Source organism: Macaca fascicularis, chromosome 1 (genome assembly GCF_037993035.2).
Source record: "Macaca fascicularis isolate 582-1 chromosome 1, T2T-MFA8v1.1".
Lineage (NCBI taxonomy): Eukaryota > Metazoa > Chordata > Mammalia > Primates > Cercopithecidae > Macaca > Macaca fascicularis.
The window spans coordinates 191,336,619-191,353,590 of NC_088375.1; the positions used below are offsets into that span (position 1 = coordinate 191,336,619).

At 53.5% G+C, this 16,972-nt stretch overlaps 1 protein-coding gene across 29 annotated transcripts in view; it reads right to left on the minus strand.

Moving 5' to 3' along the window:
* The window catches only part of SZT2 (SZT2 subunit of KICSTOR complex), a 63,366-nt gene that overhangs the window by 11,604 nt on the left and 34,790 nt on the right, over positions 1-16,972 (minus strand). For 19 of the 29 annotated variants that reach the window (XR_012421326.1, XR_012421334.1, XM_065523884.2 and 16 more), the window contains 35 exons: positions 15,337-15,552; positions 14,912-14,990; positions 14,569-14,663; positions 14,134-14,302; positions 13,827-13,941; positions 13,625-13,738; positions 13,237-13,407; positions 12,966-13,060; positions 12,601-12,724; positions 12,334-12,498; positions 12,045-12,249; positions 11,664-11,779; positions 11,296-11,542; positions 9,935-10,076; positions 9,677-9,769; positions 9,441-9,531; positions 9,056-9,349; positions 8,751-8,892; positions 8,471-8,578; positions 8,320-8,383; positions 7,944-8,129; positions 7,406-7,573; positions 7,241-7,328; positions 7,044-7,115; positions 6,653-6,854; positions 5,350-5,449; positions 4,508-4,637; positions 2,504-2,656; positions 2,319-2,421; positions 2,130-2,235; positions 1,928-2,039; positions 1,006-1,124; positions 730-894; positions 374-458; positions 47-211 (listed from right to left, as the gene is read on the minus strand). Coding sequence is in view for 23 of the 29 variants with exons in the window: in XM_065523884.2 (XP_065379956.1) it covers positions 47-211; positions 374-458; positions 730-894; positions 1,006-1,124; positions 1,928-2,039; positions 2,130-2,235; positions 2,319-2,421; positions 2,504-2,656; positions 4,508-4,637; positions 5,350-5,449; positions 6,653-6,854; positions 7,044-7,115; positions 7,241-7,328; positions 7,406-7,573; positions 7,944-8,129; positions 8,320-8,383; positions 8,471-8,578; positions 8,751-8,892; positions 9,056-9,349; positions 9,441-9,531; positions 9,677-9,769; positions 9,935-10,076; positions 11,296-11,542; positions 11,664-11,779; positions 12,045-12,249; positions 12,334-12,498; positions 12,601-12,724; positions 12,966-13,060; positions 13,237-13,407; positions 13,625-13,738; positions 13,827-13,941; positions 14,134-14,302; positions 14,569-14,663; positions 14,912-14,990; positions 15,337-15,552 (4,799 nt within the window). In the remaining 6 variants the exon portion in view is untranslated. Of the gene's footprint in view, positions 1-46; positions 212-373; positions 459-729; positions 895-1,005; positions 1,125-1,927; positions 2,040-2,129; positions 2,236-2,318; positions 2,422-2,503; positions 2,657-4,507; positions 4,638-5,349; positions 5,450-6,652; positions 6,855-7,043; positions 7,116-7,240; positions 7,329-7,405; positions 7,574-7,664; positions 7,784-7,943; positions 8,130-8,319; positions 8,384-8,470; positions 8,579-8,750; positions 8,893-9,055; positions 9,350-9,440; positions 9,532-9,676; positions 9,770-9,934; positions 10,077-11,295; positions 11,543-11,663; positions 11,780-12,044; positions 12,250-12,333; positions 12,499-12,600; positions 12,725-12,965; positions 13,061-13,236; positions 13,408-13,624; positions 13,739-13,826; positions 13,942-14,133; positions 14,303-14,568; positions 14,664-14,911; positions 14,991-15,336; positions 15,553-16,972 lie in introns of those variants that run through there. The other 10 variants (XM_005543666.5, XM_015437230.4, XM_065523870.2 and 7 more) reach the window with 7 other exon arrangements.

Below are 16,972 nucleotides of genomic sequence, written 5' to 3' on the forward strand. Positions count from 1 at the left end.
CCACAGCAATAACTGAACACCTCATCCTCTGACCAAGCTGTCCCACCTGAAGAACCGTCCACAACAACCGGGCAGCGGATGACCTGGGTCAGCTGCTCAAATTCCTCCTCTCGCAGTGGGTCTGGGGGTCCCGGAGAGGAGGGGGGCCACAGCGCCACTGACAAGGGGGCTCCTCCTTCATCCACAAAGGCTAGAGTGATGCAGGCAACCCCTGGGTAGAAATCCATAGGAAGATTCAGCTGTGGGACTTGCCGACCACCCCTCCCAAGACCCTCCACTCAGCTGCAAGCCTGGGAAAGGTCCTCTCAGCAACAGGATGGCAAAAGGCTTTCCCTCACCTGGTGGTGCCACAGGCCCGTGCCCTGCACCATACCTTTGCCCCCAGTGCCCTGTCCACCAGGCTTGTTATACAAGTAGATGTCCAAGTCAGGGAGGCCACCCTGTGGTGGGAGTGGATGCTGGGGAAAGAACAGCCACAGAGCACTAAGACCAAGCAAATGGACAAAACCCTCAGGGATGGGTGCCCACAGTGGGGAACGTGGTGCAGGTAGACATGGGAGCACGAGAAGACACAAGTGGGTAATAATGGTCCCCAGGGGGCACGGGTATACCCAGGTCCAAGGACAAAGGTACATATAGTGGTATCTGTAGGAAAGAGTCAGTAAGGGTGTGCGTGGGGCAGGCGGCAGGGGTGCACATGAGTGTGGAGAGAAATGAGTGCAATCTCACTTGGAAGTGGTTCCGGCTGTTGCTATCTGTGTACTTGGGAGAGTGCAGGAAGATGAGCAAGTTCTGCCGCAGGTACCACGCCAAGGCTGGAAGCCAGGGCCTGCAGGACGTGGGTAGGGCCAGATGCAGCACCTCTGAGGGGAGACTTCCAGGGGGCTGGATGAACTGCAGAGTGGGAAGAAGAGGGCAGAGCTGAATGCGGAAGTTCCAGCCTAGACTGTCCCAGCACCTGTGGCTGAGTCTGGGAAGGATGCTGGTGCCTGGAGGGGAGCTGACCTCCACATCAGCTGGTGTTAGCTTGCAGTTCCGAACAAGCATGACTGTGATGACGTCCAGTGTGGCCTCATCCAGGCGTCGACACAGAACTCGCACGAGCTCATCCGTGATCTCAGGACCTTGACACAGCCATGGTGGGAAGGTGGGGACACTGGTAGAGGAACCAGCTACCCCCATAGCAACCCTAAGATACCAAACTCAAACAATTCCCAATTCCCTGTATACTAGAAGCAGCGTTAGAAGTGCTGGCTCTGGAGGTAGCCAGCACTAGGTTCCAATTCTGCCAAGCTACTCGCTATGTGACTGTGGATACTTTTTGAGTTTTACTCTCAAAACCTCAGGGCTTTTATCCATAAAATAAGAATTATAATAGCATCATCCTCATAAGTTTGTTGCAAGAATTACACTAGAAGTTATGTAACAGTCTCAGCCCAAGACCAGCACGTTAACTGAGCTATAAATATTAGCTGGAAAATCCAGTTGCCTACTGGACACCTCGGGCAAAATATATCCCAAATAACCATCCTCTTCACCCCGAACCCAGTCTGGTATCAGGCCGGTGGCACCACCAGTTCTCCAGTCACCCCAGCTCCCCTTCCCCAAGCTGCGCCTCAATCAACTGCAGCCCTATCCCTGAACATGGCAGAAGCCAGTTCCTTCCCATGCAGCTCCTGCTTGCGGAAAGCCCTGAGCACAGCAGGAACTAGAGGAGGGGCCCAGGGCAGAGTAATACGAGGTTCTAAGAGAAGTCCCAGAGGGTCTGGAGCCTCCAGCTAGTATTTATGGCTCACTTAATATGTGCCAGGTCTTGGGCTGCAACTGTTACATAACTTCAGTGTAATGCTTGTAAGGTTCTAAGAGAAGTCCCGGAGGATTCTGGAGCCTCATGTGGCCACTCCCCTACCCCCTCTTCAGACCTTACCTGCCTGCCCAACACCATGGACCAGCAGCTGGATATGTCTGTCCACTTGGCCCACAGGACGAGCAGCATCTGAACTGCGGCTGGAGGCCATGTCTAATGGAGAACGAGGACCCTACAGGGAAAACTGTGGTCAGGGCCCTGGCTCCAGAGAGCAAAGTGCAAGGGGCACACAGGGGCATCAGGCAGTGGGAGTGATACATGCCAAGGCTTCCTCAGAGTAGATGGGCTCTTGGCTTCGGGACAGAGCGAGGGAAGGGGGCAGCGCATCCCCTTTCCATGGTCGGTCACTGCAGGATGTCTCCAGGAGCCTGGGAAAGAGCAGCATGTCTTTGGACATGCCTCCCATGCCATCCTTAACTCATGCCCTACCCACCTTCCAAGGGCCACGTACCGAAGATAGTACACAGCCTTTGTTGCTCGTTCCTGATAAACAAACATGTTTTTCCGGTTCACCACAGAGAAGGCATTGAGCACAGAGCGCAGGGCCTGAATGGCTGGGGAAGTAACGTGGGCTCAGGAAACTGCCTTTTCCAGATCCTTCCAATGTTCACCTGCCCTGTCATGCCAATCACATACCCCGAGAGACCCCCATGCTGGGTCCCATTTTGAGGCGTGAATGGACTCGGATCACAGTTCCCCACACAACGTCACAGGAGAAATGGCCAGGGACAAACTGCATTGTGGCTGCCAGGTACCCTCGGGGCGCACAGCTCTCATCAGCAGCATAATCTGGGGGAAGGGGAGCAGGGATTAGAAATGGGACACACCACCCTCTGCCCTCCACAGACTTCTCACCTGGGAACTGGCATACTTGCCCTCACTTCTCCAGACCTGTCCCTGATTACTGCAGAGAAACGATGATCATTTTGGGTAACACGACAGGGCCAGGCAGACGCGTGCCCTTAGGAACACAGGTCATAGCACAAAGGTTTCTACAGGTATCTCAACGAGACTTAGAGAAAGAGCTAAGGAGAGGTAACAAGGCAGGCAAAGCATGAGGAAATCCTCAAGATCATGCCAAGAGATTCTGACCCTGTCATAATATATGTCAGTAGCACTGTAGCACTATGTCCTCCGGGGAGTTCCAACAGTAACCTCATTAAAACCAAAAGGGTATGGCTGCTTATGCACACCAGCTGCAGAGGAGGGATAAACTGTGTCCTGGGCTTTGGAGGACAGAAGCGCCAACAAACCCAAAGGGTAGTGTGGCAGTACACAGGAGCCCATGGCCACAGTACAATGCCTCCTTTGACCCTTTTCAGGTTTCCAGGGAGCCTTGCGGTGGATCAAAGTGGCAGTTTTGCTCTCAGAGAAGCTGCTGTCAAGTGTGAACAGCACACAGGCTACCCAGGAGGCTGCAGTTTCTGCGTAGAGGCAGAGGCTCTGGAATGGAATGCTGGTTGCTAAGGGTTTCAGGGAAAAAGTCTGGAGAGACTAAAATGAGGAAGGGCTATGTCTGGGTTCTGACTGGCTTTACATCTCAGGCTGCCGGAAGTCATTCTGAAGTAAAAGTGTTCGCCTGTCCTAGCTCATGTTCAATTTGCAGAAGATGCCTTTGAAACCATGGGAGTCCACTAATTATGGGGACTCTGCTTTGATAAGGAGGAGATCCCAGAACATGCTGAGAGATGCACTCTCCTGCAGATGTCAGAAACATTTGTCTACAGACTTGCTGAGAATGTTAAAAATAATCAGTAGTCTGATTTTACTTTTAAACCAGAGAAGAACTGCAAAGGAATGTTATGGTTCAGCTTTTCCTCTATCCGTTTGGGTGAGAGGTCATCAGGAGTAAGAGAAGGGAGAAGTGTTGAGACTTCAGTTACTATCTTGAGTGGATTATCTTGTTCCCTTACCATGACTGGAAATCCCAAAGCAGTCCTGTGGCTGCCTGTCTGGAGGAACAGCCGATTAGGCGGCCAATTCTACTGGCCTTCAGGCTCCTCCCCTCTGGATTTCTCTTACATGGGAACTGGCCTGCTTGTCCTCACTCCCCCAAACTCTTCATTCCTGTCTATTTCCCTGCCAGGGAAAGATGGTCATTCTGGGTAACGAGACAGGGCCAGGCAGAGGCAGGCTCTTAGGAAGATGGATCATGGCCTGATGCCCCTTCAATGATCTCTCCTCTTCTGTATTCTTCAACCTCTCCCTCTCCACTGGCTCTTTCCCTATAGAATATAAACATGCTCAAGTCTCTACTTTATTTTAAAGCTCCTTCCTTGCCCCCATCTTCCTTTAGTTACTGCCGTATCTATTTTCTCTGTCTTCACTGCCAAGCTACTTGTAAGAGTAGTTATTCTCGGCCCCACCTATCACCCTCTTTCACTTTTAATTTCATCTGCTTTCTATTCCCATCTCTCTACTGAAAGTACTTCCATGAAAATCACTGACGTTCAGCAGCCAATGACGTTCAGCAGCCAAGTCCAGTGATCCTTTCCTGTCCCATCCTTCTTGCTCTCTCTCTAGTACCTGGCACTGATGACCAAGTAATGAGGACTCGGCCCTCAGCTTTCACCAGAGTATTCAGTAAAAGAAAGGGCAGCAGCACCGCCTTGTGAGGGAGGCTCGTGGGTGGGATCTCACCATCACTGGGCAGTGGTGCCCGCTGACGGGAGTGGAAGGGAGTCTCGCTGCGCCACAGATCTTCTTCACTCTCGGCCACCAGAAGAGAGTTACACACGTGGCTGTCGTGAAGGTCTTGAAGAAGCAGTCGCTGGGAGAAGGAGCACGAGGTCAGGGAACAGAAATATCTCCTCCTAAGTGGGTGGTGGTGGTCAGGGGTGATCAAATGCCAGAGAGAATGACCACTATCACTGGGGATTGGAGGTTAACAAGAGTATCAGTTATCACTGAGAGGTCAGAGCTCAGGCCTCTGAGAGGGATTCTTAGTCAGGAACACTTGTCCCTTTGGCGCCAGAATCTGTTCACCATCCTTTGGGTCTCAGCTTAAAACTCACTTCCTCTAAGAAGCTTCCCCTGATACTTCAGATGGTCAGATTCCTGTTACATGCTTTCATAGCAGCTTCTACTGTTCCTTTTAGGATTCTTCACAATTGTAATTGAAATAAGTTGTGTAATTCAGTTGTTCAACTGTCCTCCATTCTACACAAGCTCCACAGAGTTACAGCGTCCCTCTGTCTGGGTCACTAGTATATCACTAATGCTAGCACAGTGCAATGAGAGGGAGTATCTCATGGTTACTGGGATGGTTTGAAAGAGTAACCCACTGTTACTGGGGGTGGGTTGTGGAGCACTCCCAAGGTTGTAGGGAGCTGGGGGAGAAACAGCATCCTACTAACTGAGGGAGTCAAAGACTTTCCATAATTATTGATTCTGAAATGGACCAATAGCCTCTGAAAATCAAGTTCTTAGAAATTTGGTTCTCATCTGTTCTGTCTCAGGGCCTGGAGAGTCCTGCCCCTTACCTGGTTGACCTCCCTGCAGATTTCCCCAACTCGCCTCACCAGGAGCTGCTGCAGGTGGCGACACTCAGTGCCTGGCCCCCCATCCTCCCGAATCAGGCTCCTGGGAAGGAAGGATAATCTGACCAGAACTGCAGTGAGGAGGAGTTATATGTAATGGCATGATATGTATATATGACATAACTGCAGTTATATGTATCACGAAGGGGAGGGAAAGTCATGGAAGTGGGGCCAAGGGAAACCATGAAAAGGGAGCAGGCTTGGACAAAGGTAAACTTGGTGGGAAATGGAAGAGATGGAATTCTCAAGAGCAGTTCTGGATGCCGAGGCTCCACACTTGCTTCACCAGCTCCCATACGGGCACCACACTGAGGCTCCTTTATGCTGTGTCCCTCTTCTTTCTTCTCAAGTGTTTGTCAGAATGGTGATTTTCCTTTCTTCTCAACCCCACCTTACCCTGCACATCCCACCCACCCCTGAGATGACAGCAGTAGTGAACCAATGCCTATGCAGGAATCCTGGCTTTGTCACTTACTATGGCCTTGGGCAAGTATTTAACTGACCTGTGCTTCAGTTTCTTCACCCAAATGATAAGGATATTAATACACCGTAGGGTTGTTATGTAGATAAATGAGTGGATTCATGTAAGCACCAGAACAGTGCCTACCACACAGTATGCACTTGATAAATATTAGCTATTATGCCTTATTTATTTATTTTTTTTGGAGACAGTGTCTTGCTCTGTTGCCCTGGCTGGAGTGGAGTGGCACAATCTCATTCACTGCAACCTCCACCTCCCAGGTTCAAGATTCTTCTGCCTCAGCCTCCCAATTAGCTGGGACTACAGGCGCCTGCCACCACGCCCAACTAATTTTTGTATTTTTAATGGAGACGGGGTTTCACCATGTTGGCCAGGCTGGTCTCGAACTCCTGACCTCAAGTGATCCACCTGCCTCGGCCTCCCAAATGCCTAGGATTACAGGCATGAGCTACCATGCCCAGCCTTATTATGCCTTATTTTTATACACGAACTTCTGAAGCTGCTGTGAACCTTGGATGTTGTTAATGCTCATCTAGAAGCCAAAATCCCCATCAGCTTTTTGACTCCTATAAGACAGTTGAATGTGATGTGCTTAGCTGTAAGATGTGGAAAGTGATCAGGAGCCACCAACCTAAGAATACAAGGTGGATCTCTACCCAAGCTCTCAGTCCCAAGTCTTACTTCTAACACTGGAGAGAGGTACTGTGGGAGCAGAGAGAAGAGGTTAATGGGAGCGTGAGGGTGCAGGCCCTGGCTTCTACTTACCGTGCATGTGCATACACTTCCACACGGTCCTGCAGGACCCGGACAATGAGCCAGAAGTCAGGCAGGGAGGGCCCAGGGAGGCCTGAGAGTGAAGGCTGTGGAGGTGCTGGCCCAGGTGGAGTCCGCAATGTGAAGGGGGCCTTCTCACCAAGGGTGTCATTGGGACCCTCACTGTCTGAGCCACTGCTGCCACCATCATAACCTGTGTCAGATGCACTGAAGGTCAATCCCATCCGAAGCTGGGCCCGACTCACCTGATCCTCCAGGTGCATCCAGCTTGATGCACTTCAGATTAGTCCCTTCTGATGCCTCCTGCCCAGACCTTTCCCAGTGCAGCCCTAAGCCCACCTCCCATCAGCTTAGAGTCCTTCACCCCCTCCCCCCAGCTTACCTAAGTGGTCTGAGTCCACACTGCCCTGACTGGACATGAGACTTAGCCCCCGGCTGGGCCCAGGCTGACTCCCTGGATAGAGAAAGAATATGCCTGGAGCCTCTCTCAATCCTGTCTAGGGCCTCCCTCCGAAAATGGAAGCATGGTCAGGGATCTGGTCCTGGCCCCCAGACTTTGCGGCCCAAGTCCTCTCTTACCTCCCTGTGGCACGCTGGGCAGGCTGATGAGGGGGACACCCTCAGAGTCCTCTGGGGACCCAGGTGCTTGGGGGCTGGCTGTCAGGGTCTGAGAAACAGGAAGTCAGGACTGAGGTATAGGCCCCACACACCCACCACCCCCCTCCATTCCCAGGTGAGACTCACCTCCCCTTCGATGCCTTCAGCCCTGTCCTCGTGACTGTGCCAAGCCCAGGCTGCTGAAGAAGGCTCCCCATGGGACCCACCTGGCTGTTGGCCAGCTGCCACAAAGAAGAAGCCACTGTCAGGGTCTTCAAGAAGAACATGGCCAGGGAGATGGAGGCGCCGGAACTCCTAGAGAGCAGGAGCCAAGATCACAGTTTAGGCAGGGCAGCCCTCCCCACACGTGGTGAGCTACACTTCCTCATGAGACGCTCCTAACTACCTGGTAAAGCAGATGCTGGCATCCCCACTGCTGAGGTAAGAAAAGGTTCAGTGACTTGCCTAAGGTTCAACAGGAGCAGTGACCAGGTTGGGAGCTGGGTTTCTTTCCACTGAGTTGGGCTGCCAAGCACAGGGGTGAGGGCAGACGATGTGGTCAGTAGGGAGACAGGAGGGGTAACTCTATGAGCTCGAACTAACAGAGGGCCTTCCAGTCCTGTGCCTGGGACCCAGGGAAGGACGGGCCCCAAGATGACCCTGCAGTGTTCTGAGGGCAACTTACCTCCTTGAATTGTGTGAGGGAACGCTCTGGCCCAAATACAAAACTCAGTGGCAGAGTTTGGCGAAGGCAGGTGGAGCGTCCAGGAGAGCTATGGATATGGGCAGCTGCGCGGTGCAGGGCAGGGCTCTGGGGGATGCCCCCTCTTCGGAGTGCCCCCACCATCTCATCTTCCAACAACCAGCGGATCTACGGTTAGACAGCAAGTGACAAGGGCACCTCCCTTGCTTCCTTGGGCATCCCCTCAACCCAGACTAGAAGATACTTTGCCTCACAGACTGAGAGAAGTCTCACTTCTATCCCAGAACAAAGAGGGCACCTTATCTCACTCACCTGATGGAAAGGGAATCAGTGACAGTGTTGGGGGTGAGGGGCTCACCTCATTCATGGTGGTCTCAATAGCCAGTCTGTGGGGCGTGGCCAAACTGGATAGACCTGGGTGCCTAATTGGAAGAAAGGTTAAGATATTGGTTTCCAGCAAATGAAATTGAAAAGGAGTAATGAACTCTGAGAGGGAGATAAGGAAGTACCTCTCTTCTTCTGGGGGTGGCAGTGGGGGCCCAAGGCCATCATCTGACCTTAAAGATGATGGCTGCCCTGGGGATCGTGGGAATGAAGCACTGCTTTCAGATGTTGACCTGAACAGGGTGGGAACAAAAGTCAAAGGTCAGGAGCTACTATCCTACCAGGGCCTCCTCCTCACTCCTTTCTTGGACTCCTCAAGGTCTCCTTAGTCCCCAAGTGCTCTAGATTCCCTCAGTGGTCCCCCTACCCCCCTTCCAAAACCCCCCACCAAATTTGCTGCCACACCGGTGGTGCTGAGGGTCTGAGGCTGTGGGGAGCTCCACTTCCAGGGGCAAGGTCAGAACGAAGACATCCAGAGTCACACTGAGGTCCCTCAAGGGAACTCGGCCTCCAATTAGGGGGCCCTCCAGACTGGAAAGCACCTGGCCTGGGAGAGGAGGGAAGTTAGCAGTTGCTGAGGGCTGCTCTAAGATAAGCACAGATTCCAAGTTCTAAGTGTTAAAAAACACAACCCCTAGGCTCCCCTCCACGCCCACACAGGCAGGCTGTTCCAGGACCTTTGGCTTTCCCTTGGGCTGCCTCAAACTCACCCAGGCAGGTAGGCAGGCTGCACACAGGTACTGAGCTGTGCTGCCCACGCAGCCGCACGGAGCACGTGAGGTGCAGGAAGAGTGGGGGCAGGTCATGCAGGAGGCTCTCAGGCCCAGTGGGTGAGTCGTCCCCCAAGATACTGAAGGAGTCTTCATCAGGATTCACAGTGTCTACATCTGACAGCGAAGCAGAGTCTAGCCCAGCAGGTCCCAGGTCTGATTCACGGCTCTCCCGGTATTCTACCTCTAGCTCTGGGTCACTCTCAGTGACCACACAGCAGGCAGATGTGTCTCCTAGTAGTGCATGTCACGTGGTAAATGGGAGAGGCTGGCAGTGGAGGCCCCTGAATCTCCATGTGAAGCAGCCTTCCCCACCTTGACTCACTTGCCCACACACCTTCTTCTCCCATAAGCTCAGCCTCTGAAAACTCCAGGTCACTGATTTTTCTGTCTACTGTGTCCCGAGGCCCCTCATCCTAGGCAAAAGAAAGAGACAGCTTGATCTAAGGCAAGACAAGAGCAACATCCAGGTCTCAGGGAACCAAGACTCAAGAGGGTCTGGGTGGGCCTCTGGGACTGTGGGTTGAGAGCACAAGAGAGGTAAGGAAGAGAGCCACTCACTTCTCGCCTGCTGGATGGAGGGCAATAGAAGAAGTAGTGGGGATTGGAAGGCACTGTGCGGAAGTGGAGACGACTTATCTCTAGGAACTTCTCCTGTTATGGGGTTTAGAAGGAGGTTAGAATGTCAGTCACCCCTCAACAGGACACTACTCCCTACCCTAGAGCAGGACGCATGCATACCACCAACCCAGGAGAGAATCCTGTCCCTCTGCACAGGCAGGACTCTACACCTCTTCTACCCTCGCCCAAGCTTCCCACCTGGATGACGCTATGAAGGGCACCATGGGCCTCTCCTCTGAGCTGGCAGACATCTGTCAGAGAGATCTCTGGCCCAGGGTCTGGATTGCCAGGGACACGGGTGCTCTGACACTCAGGCTCGCTTAGGTCCTCGGTCTCTATGCTGAATGGTTGGGGTAAGGATGTTGAAGTGTTAAGAACCACCAAGTTCTGAAGCAGCCTGCCTCCCAACTAGGGAGCAGCACAGGAAGCCTTTTTGTCCATAGGAAGAGTGCTTAGCATAATGGCATGGGTGGTGAAAGAGGCGAGGAGAACCAACATACACATTTTGGCTCTAATCTCCATATTGCTTTTTCTTTTTTCTTTCCTTTTTTTTTTTTGAGACAGGCTTTTACTCTGTTGCTGAGGTAGGAGTGCAGTGGTGCCATCACTGCTTGCCTTCTGAGTAACTGGGACCACAGGCACGTGCCACCACGCCCAGCTAATTTTTGAATTATTTTGTAGAAACAAAGTCTCCCTTGGTTGCTCAGGCTGGTCTTGAACTCCTGGGCTCAAGTGATCCTCCCGCCTCAGCCTCCCAAAGTGTTGGGATTACAGGAGTGAGTCACTGCACCTGGCCTTAACTTTCACATTTCTTAATGGATGGGGATTTCTATGAAACAGAGTAGCGATAACTCCTAGTTTTCTGACTTGGATCACTAGGTTGAGGGTGATATCCTTCACCATGAATGAAGAAGAAAGGTGGAGAATCAAGGGTTAGTGGGAAGAAAATGCATTCATTTGGGGTGCATGAAAAGTGGGTATCTAGAGCTCCAAAGAGAGAACTGGACTGGAGTTCCAATCTAGGAGTCATCAGCATATCTGTCCTTCTGGTTCTTCTGTTTCCCCAATGCTAACACACTGCAGATGCTAGACCCATAGCTGTCTGCCTGCTTGCCTTTCTCCTTCTCTCCTCCCCTTCCTCCCTTCAACAGCGACCTACTGAGCCCCTAAGGTGAGCTGGGGACTTAGCAGTGAGCAAAATACAGTTTTGGCCCCCAGGAAATTCACAGATTGGTTGGGGAGATTCCTACTATTGTGTGGATGTCCTCAGAACAAGTCTCTACTTTCACGGTTAGCACCAGGGGACTCCCTACCCCTGACTCAGCTCATCACTCAACACCAAAGCAGGGGAGATGGGGAGAGCCTGGGAGGGAGACTGCTGCCTGTGCCAAATGCGGGAGGAAGGCTGCATGGCAGTCAGGGAGCCGGCGACAAAGCACTACTGCTTCTCAGGTGCTTAGATACTACCTTGGACAGTCATTCCCCTGGACTGGAAAGTCCTTGTTTATAGGGACTTGGTCTGTGTACCTCCTTATCCATCATTCAAGTACAATCCTAACCTGGATTCAGAAGCTAGGATAGCTCGTTCCCGAGGCTCAGCACCCTCCTCCATGCTGCTGCTGAAGGGCCCAGGGCTGAGAGGCCCAGGGCTTGGGGGTGCATGAGGCAAACCCCACGTGTGGCCACACAGTGCAAGCAGAAATGGAGTGATGTCTACTTCTTGTAGTAGCTCCTCACAGGCATCTACCGCTGTCAGCAAATCCTGGGAGGTCACACTCTGTGCTTGCTGCAAGCTGCGGAATAGCCCTGATGGAAGTGGAAGGGGCCATGAGGCTCAAGCTCTGGAATGGCCTCTCCAATCCCCACCCTGTAATCCCTGTATCTCCCCCAGGGCCCCACTCCTCCCTCCCACCGCCCTCCTGCTCACCACGGACATAGCACCGCTGTGCATGCTCCTGCAGTAGGGCACAATGGTTAGCTGCCTCCTTGTACCGGGGCTCCATCCAGGCTGAGGATGGGGAGGGGTGGTCAGGGAACTGAGTCCTAGGAAGGGGAGGGAAAATGGAGCTTGACTAACTCCCTTAAGTGATACCTCAGACTCATTAGCCATCCACACTCCAATGGATCATCTACAGACACATATCAAGTGTATTCATGGCCTAACAAGTTCAAGGGTTTGCTGGGGGAAATCAAGCAAGGAGCCAGCAGGATGTGGCAACTTACCTGCCCATGCCCATTAGTGTGTACTTACTTCTTGGCTGGGAGCCATGGCCCGGCGAGGACATAGGTCAACACTGAAGGCACTCACCGGAAGATGAGGTCTCGGGGCGCCTGAGGGGGCTGCATGCCAATCATTTGTTCCCTCAGCGCTTCCAGTGAACAGCTGTAGATGTAGACAGGACACCGGGTCCGGGGCCCATCTGTACTCTCAGTCTGGGAAGCCTGACGCCCAGCATAAGCCTGTAAGTCTCGACGGAAGGGTGGGCTTAGCTCTCCTTGATTCTGGACATTGTCTGTGAAGAAAACGTGTCATGTGGTCTTCCAGCCCTGTCTGTTTCCCACTCCCACTCCTGCCCACCTTGAGTCGGCAGCCTTACCATCAGCCAGGGTTACACTGAGGACAGGGACTTGGGACTTTGTAGCTTTGACCCCAGTTCCTTCTAGATCTTTCAGACTGGGAGCCCCACTCCAATCCCCAAACTTAGGCTTTGTCTCCTCTTGAGGGGGTCCCTCCAGGCCACAGGCAGCCAGACGCTGGACATCTGAAGAGGATGAGACAATAAATCAGAGCTGCCTGGTGGGCTGGTGCGGGAGCTCAGGGGTTTGTATCTGAGGGGGTTCGTGAGGAGGTCAGTGGCTGGCACCTGAGAAGGTAGCTGGGAGAAAAGTCAGAAACACATGTTGGGGGTTCACAAGCCTTGCATAGCAGCGCCACTGAGGGGGCTGGGCAGAGATGAGAGGCTTGAGAGTTTCAGGAAGACCTACTCTCTGTAAGAGAAAAACAGAAATTAGAGCAATCTATAAGGGAATGTCCAACCCCTGTTCCCCTCCTCCACCCTAGAGCTGACTCAGGTACAGCTTGAAAGATCCAGGACAATGGAAAATGATGGCATTCTGTCACTGGCAGATGCCACTTAGTCTCAATGGCGGTAGAAGGTTGGGGCCTGAAGATGTGGTGCTAGAAGGAGGTCAGTGTGACAAGGGTTCAGGGAGAAGAATCGGTGCTGACCAGGGAAGTAACGGTGGAGTCTCCTGTGGCCTGGGTGCTGACGAATGCTTGCTCCTTCAGGATCCCATGAACCCCTAGTACTGGCCCCTCGGCACCTACAATCAGGGTAGAGATAGGTGAAAGAGGGCAGAGCCAGCAGACAGGTGGGACTCTGGGTTGAAGAAAGGGGGAGGAAGGGGAAGGCCAAAACTCAAAGACAGAAATCACCCTGTGAGGGTGGGGGAAAAGGGCTGGGCCAGGGTCTGGTGTCAGGAGGATGTGGGGAACTCACCTGGAACGTGGCAGGTCCGCCGCAGCACCTCACTCAAGAAGGCAGCCTGGTCAACGGGTGTCAGTGGGATCTCCCGGTCACTCAGCTCCTGCCCCAGGCAGCTGTGCAGCAGGCACAGCACCATGTCGTTGGCGGGACAGGACCCCTCGGCGAAAGGGACACCCTCTGGCTCTGCCCGACACACACTCTGCTCAGCACCAAGAGCCTCCTGCTGCCCGGTGCCCCCGGCTCAGCCCTGACCAGCAAGGCCCCTCCTTCAGCCTCATGGGCTCCTCCTGTCCCCGCCACTCATCTGCTCACTTGCTGACCCATCTGTTTGTTATTTTCTAATACTTCCAGGCTTGCTGGCCCTTTAGGTGTGGGGTGTAAGGGTACCAGGTTCACCCACCTCTGGCAAGCAAGAGGAAGAACATCTGGAGCTGCTGGCACTGTGGCAGCAATCCCATTAGGTCAAAATGGAAAGGGATCTCATGGACACAGGTGTCTCCTCCCTGATCCAATCCTACAAGGGAGGAAAGGCAGGACACAGTGAAACACTGATTACTCTACCCACTCCCCTGCTCCACCAGTGGGCCGCCTGCCTCACTCACCGTCAGAGACCCTCGGCTCTGGGGGCACAGGACCCCATTCCTTGCTTTGGCACAGCTGTATCAGGTATTCAAAGCTCAGCATGGAACCTATGCAGGCAGCATCCCGTGGATGGAGCTACAGGAAGAACATCAGAGGTCAGGAGTCAACATCTCTTAGCCCAGGATACCCTGGGTTCCAGCTCTTCAGGAAGCTTCAACAGTCCCAGCCATTCAGAGGCACCAGGAAGCCCACAGACTGCAGTACTCCAAAGGAGATGGCACCCCAATCCAGTGAGAGAGGTCGGGGTACTGTTCTGAGGACACTCACAGCTTGTGGGATCTCAGAATATGTCAGGTCCTGGAGGTGCTTCCAGCTTCCAGGGCCAGGTCCCACTCGCCCATACTGTGGCTCCACCCACACCTCGGTGACCAGATTGAGCTCTGAGTCTCCCTCCAGGGCCTCCACTTCCACATCATTGTCATCATCTGTCGAGAAGCTAAAGGAAGAAGGGCTCTGACTCCAATGCAGAGCCTCATGGCAGGGAATGGACCTCATGGAGGGAAGGAGGCAGGCACAGAGGGCAGCCACAAGTCACACAAGACCTTCCCAGACCAGCATCTGCCTGATGAAGCATCTAAACACCGCACCCACTCCCTGACTTTGGGATCAAGATCATCTCAGGATATGGGAGCCAGACCTCTAGGGGATGGTGGGGAGAAGGGTGACTCTGCAGAGGCGGCCCTCACAGAGGGCCTGTCTCACCTGTCTTTGGTGGAGGTAGAGTGTGGGGGGAAGAGGATATACTGGACAACACAGGTGTGCTTCTCTTCAGCTGCAGCCTGCCCTGGTGGTTCATTCTGTGGGCAAAATGGGAGATCTGGGGCAAATCCCAGCCAAGGCAGAGATCTGGCCTGGCTTAGCTCTGGCCCTCAGAATTTCAGTTCCCTCACCACATTGTCCTGACTGCAGCCTCAAACCTCGCACCCTCTGGCCACACTGTCCCTGTGAGGCAGAGTTTCCAGCAGTCCCAACCCAGCTCAGAGGCCAGTGTCCCTGGGATTATGACAGACCTTGGCAGGGAGGTGTCATGAGGGATGGCACATACCTGAATTGGAAGCTCCAGAACCATGTTGATGATTCCTTCTCCACTGCAGGCAAAGTGGAATCCTTCAGAAAGTCGGACTCTGAAGCCCCATAAAGGCCGAGGCAAGGCCAGGATAAGAGAAGAGACACTGAGACTACAAGCTTTCCCCACACACACCCACCTCCCAGCAGTCCTCAAGGAGCCAAGTCTGCTGGTGGCCCTGCTCAAACTGGCGGTCCCTCAGGGTATAACAAGTCCAATGAGGATGAGAGAGGCCAAAATAAATCGGGTGATGGGAGGAGACAGGGAGGGCAGTAGCAAATGGTGCTCCATACTTGAGACTGGGAATTAGAGGGGAAGTGTGTGCTACAGGCTTTCTGCTAGTGTCCCAGTCTACACTTGCTCTCTCCTTGCCCTGAGTGGCCTGGCAGACTTGGATGACATACTCAGTGAGGATGGAGAGAAGCTGGGCAATGGCACTGAGAGGCAGCGCAGGGGCCAGTCCTGACGGGACACTCCAAAGCCAGCGCTGATGGTAGAGGTAGCGGGACAGTGATGCCAGGCTAGAAGAGGCTGAGCGGCCTGACACCAAGGGCAGTGGACCTGGTGGCTCCAGTGTCAGCAAGAAGGGTGCCCGGTAGTCCAAAGGTAGCTTCTCATATCTAGGAAATGGGACAACTCCCCAGTGATCTCTACTCATCCCCAGCTAAGCCACACCCTTCCACACCTCTGTACTACTCATATCCCACTAAGCCATGCCCTTCCACACCTGTACCACTCATACCCGGCTAAGCCATGCCCTTCCACACCTGTACCACTCATACCTGGCTAAGCCATGCCCTTCCACACCTGTACCACTCATACCCTGCTAAGCCACGCCCTTCTACACTTCTGTACCACTCATACCACGCTAAGCCACACCCTCCACACCTCTAACCTACTCATACCCCGCTAAGCCACGCCCTTCCACACCCCTTACCACTCATACCCCGCTAAGCTACAGCCTTCCACACCTCTGACCAACTCATACTCCGCTAAGCCACGCCCTTCCACACCTCTGACCTACTTATACCTCGCTAAGCTACGCCTTTCTACACCTCTGTCCCACTCATACCCTCCTAAGCCACGCCCTTCCACACCTCTGTACCACTCATATCCTGCTAAGCCAGACCCTTCCACACCTCTGTACCACTCATACCCTGCTAAGGCACGCCCTCCACACCTCTGACCTACTCATACCAGGCTAAGCCACGCCCTCCACACCTCTGCACCATTCATACCCCGCTAAGCCACACCCTTCTACACCTCTGTACTACTCATACCAGGCTAAGCCGCACCCTCCACACCTCTATACCACTCATACTCTGCTAAGCCACACCCTTCCACACCTCTGACCTACTCATACCAGGCTAAGCCACGCCCTCCGCACCTCTGTACCATTCATACCCCACTAAGCCACGCCCTTCTACACCTCTATACCACTAATACCCTGCTAAGCCACACCCTTCTACACCTCTGTACCACTACCACGCTAAGCCACACCCTCCACACCTCTGACCTACTCATACCAGGCTAAGCCACGCCCTTCCACACCCCTTACCACTCATACCCCGCTAAGCTACAGCCTTCCACACCTCTGACCAACTCATACCCCACTAAGCCACGCCCTTCCACACCTCTGACCTACTTATACCTCGCTAAGCTACACCTTTCTACACCTCTGTCCCACTCATACCCTCCTAAGCCACGCCCTTCCACACCTCTGTACCACTCATATCCTGCTAAGCCAGACCCTTCCACACCTCTGTACCACTCATACCCTGCTAAGCCAGACCCTTCCACACCTCTGTACCACTCATATCCTGCTAAGCCAGACCCTTCCACACCTCTGTACCACTCATACCCTGCTAAGCCAGACCCTTCCACACCTCTGTACCACTCATATCCTGCTAAGCCAGACCCTTCCACACCTCTGTACCACTCATACCCTGCTAAGCCAGACCCTTCCACACCTCTGTACCACTCATATCCTGCTAAGCCAGACCCTTCCACACCTCTGTCCCACTCATACCCTCCTAAGCC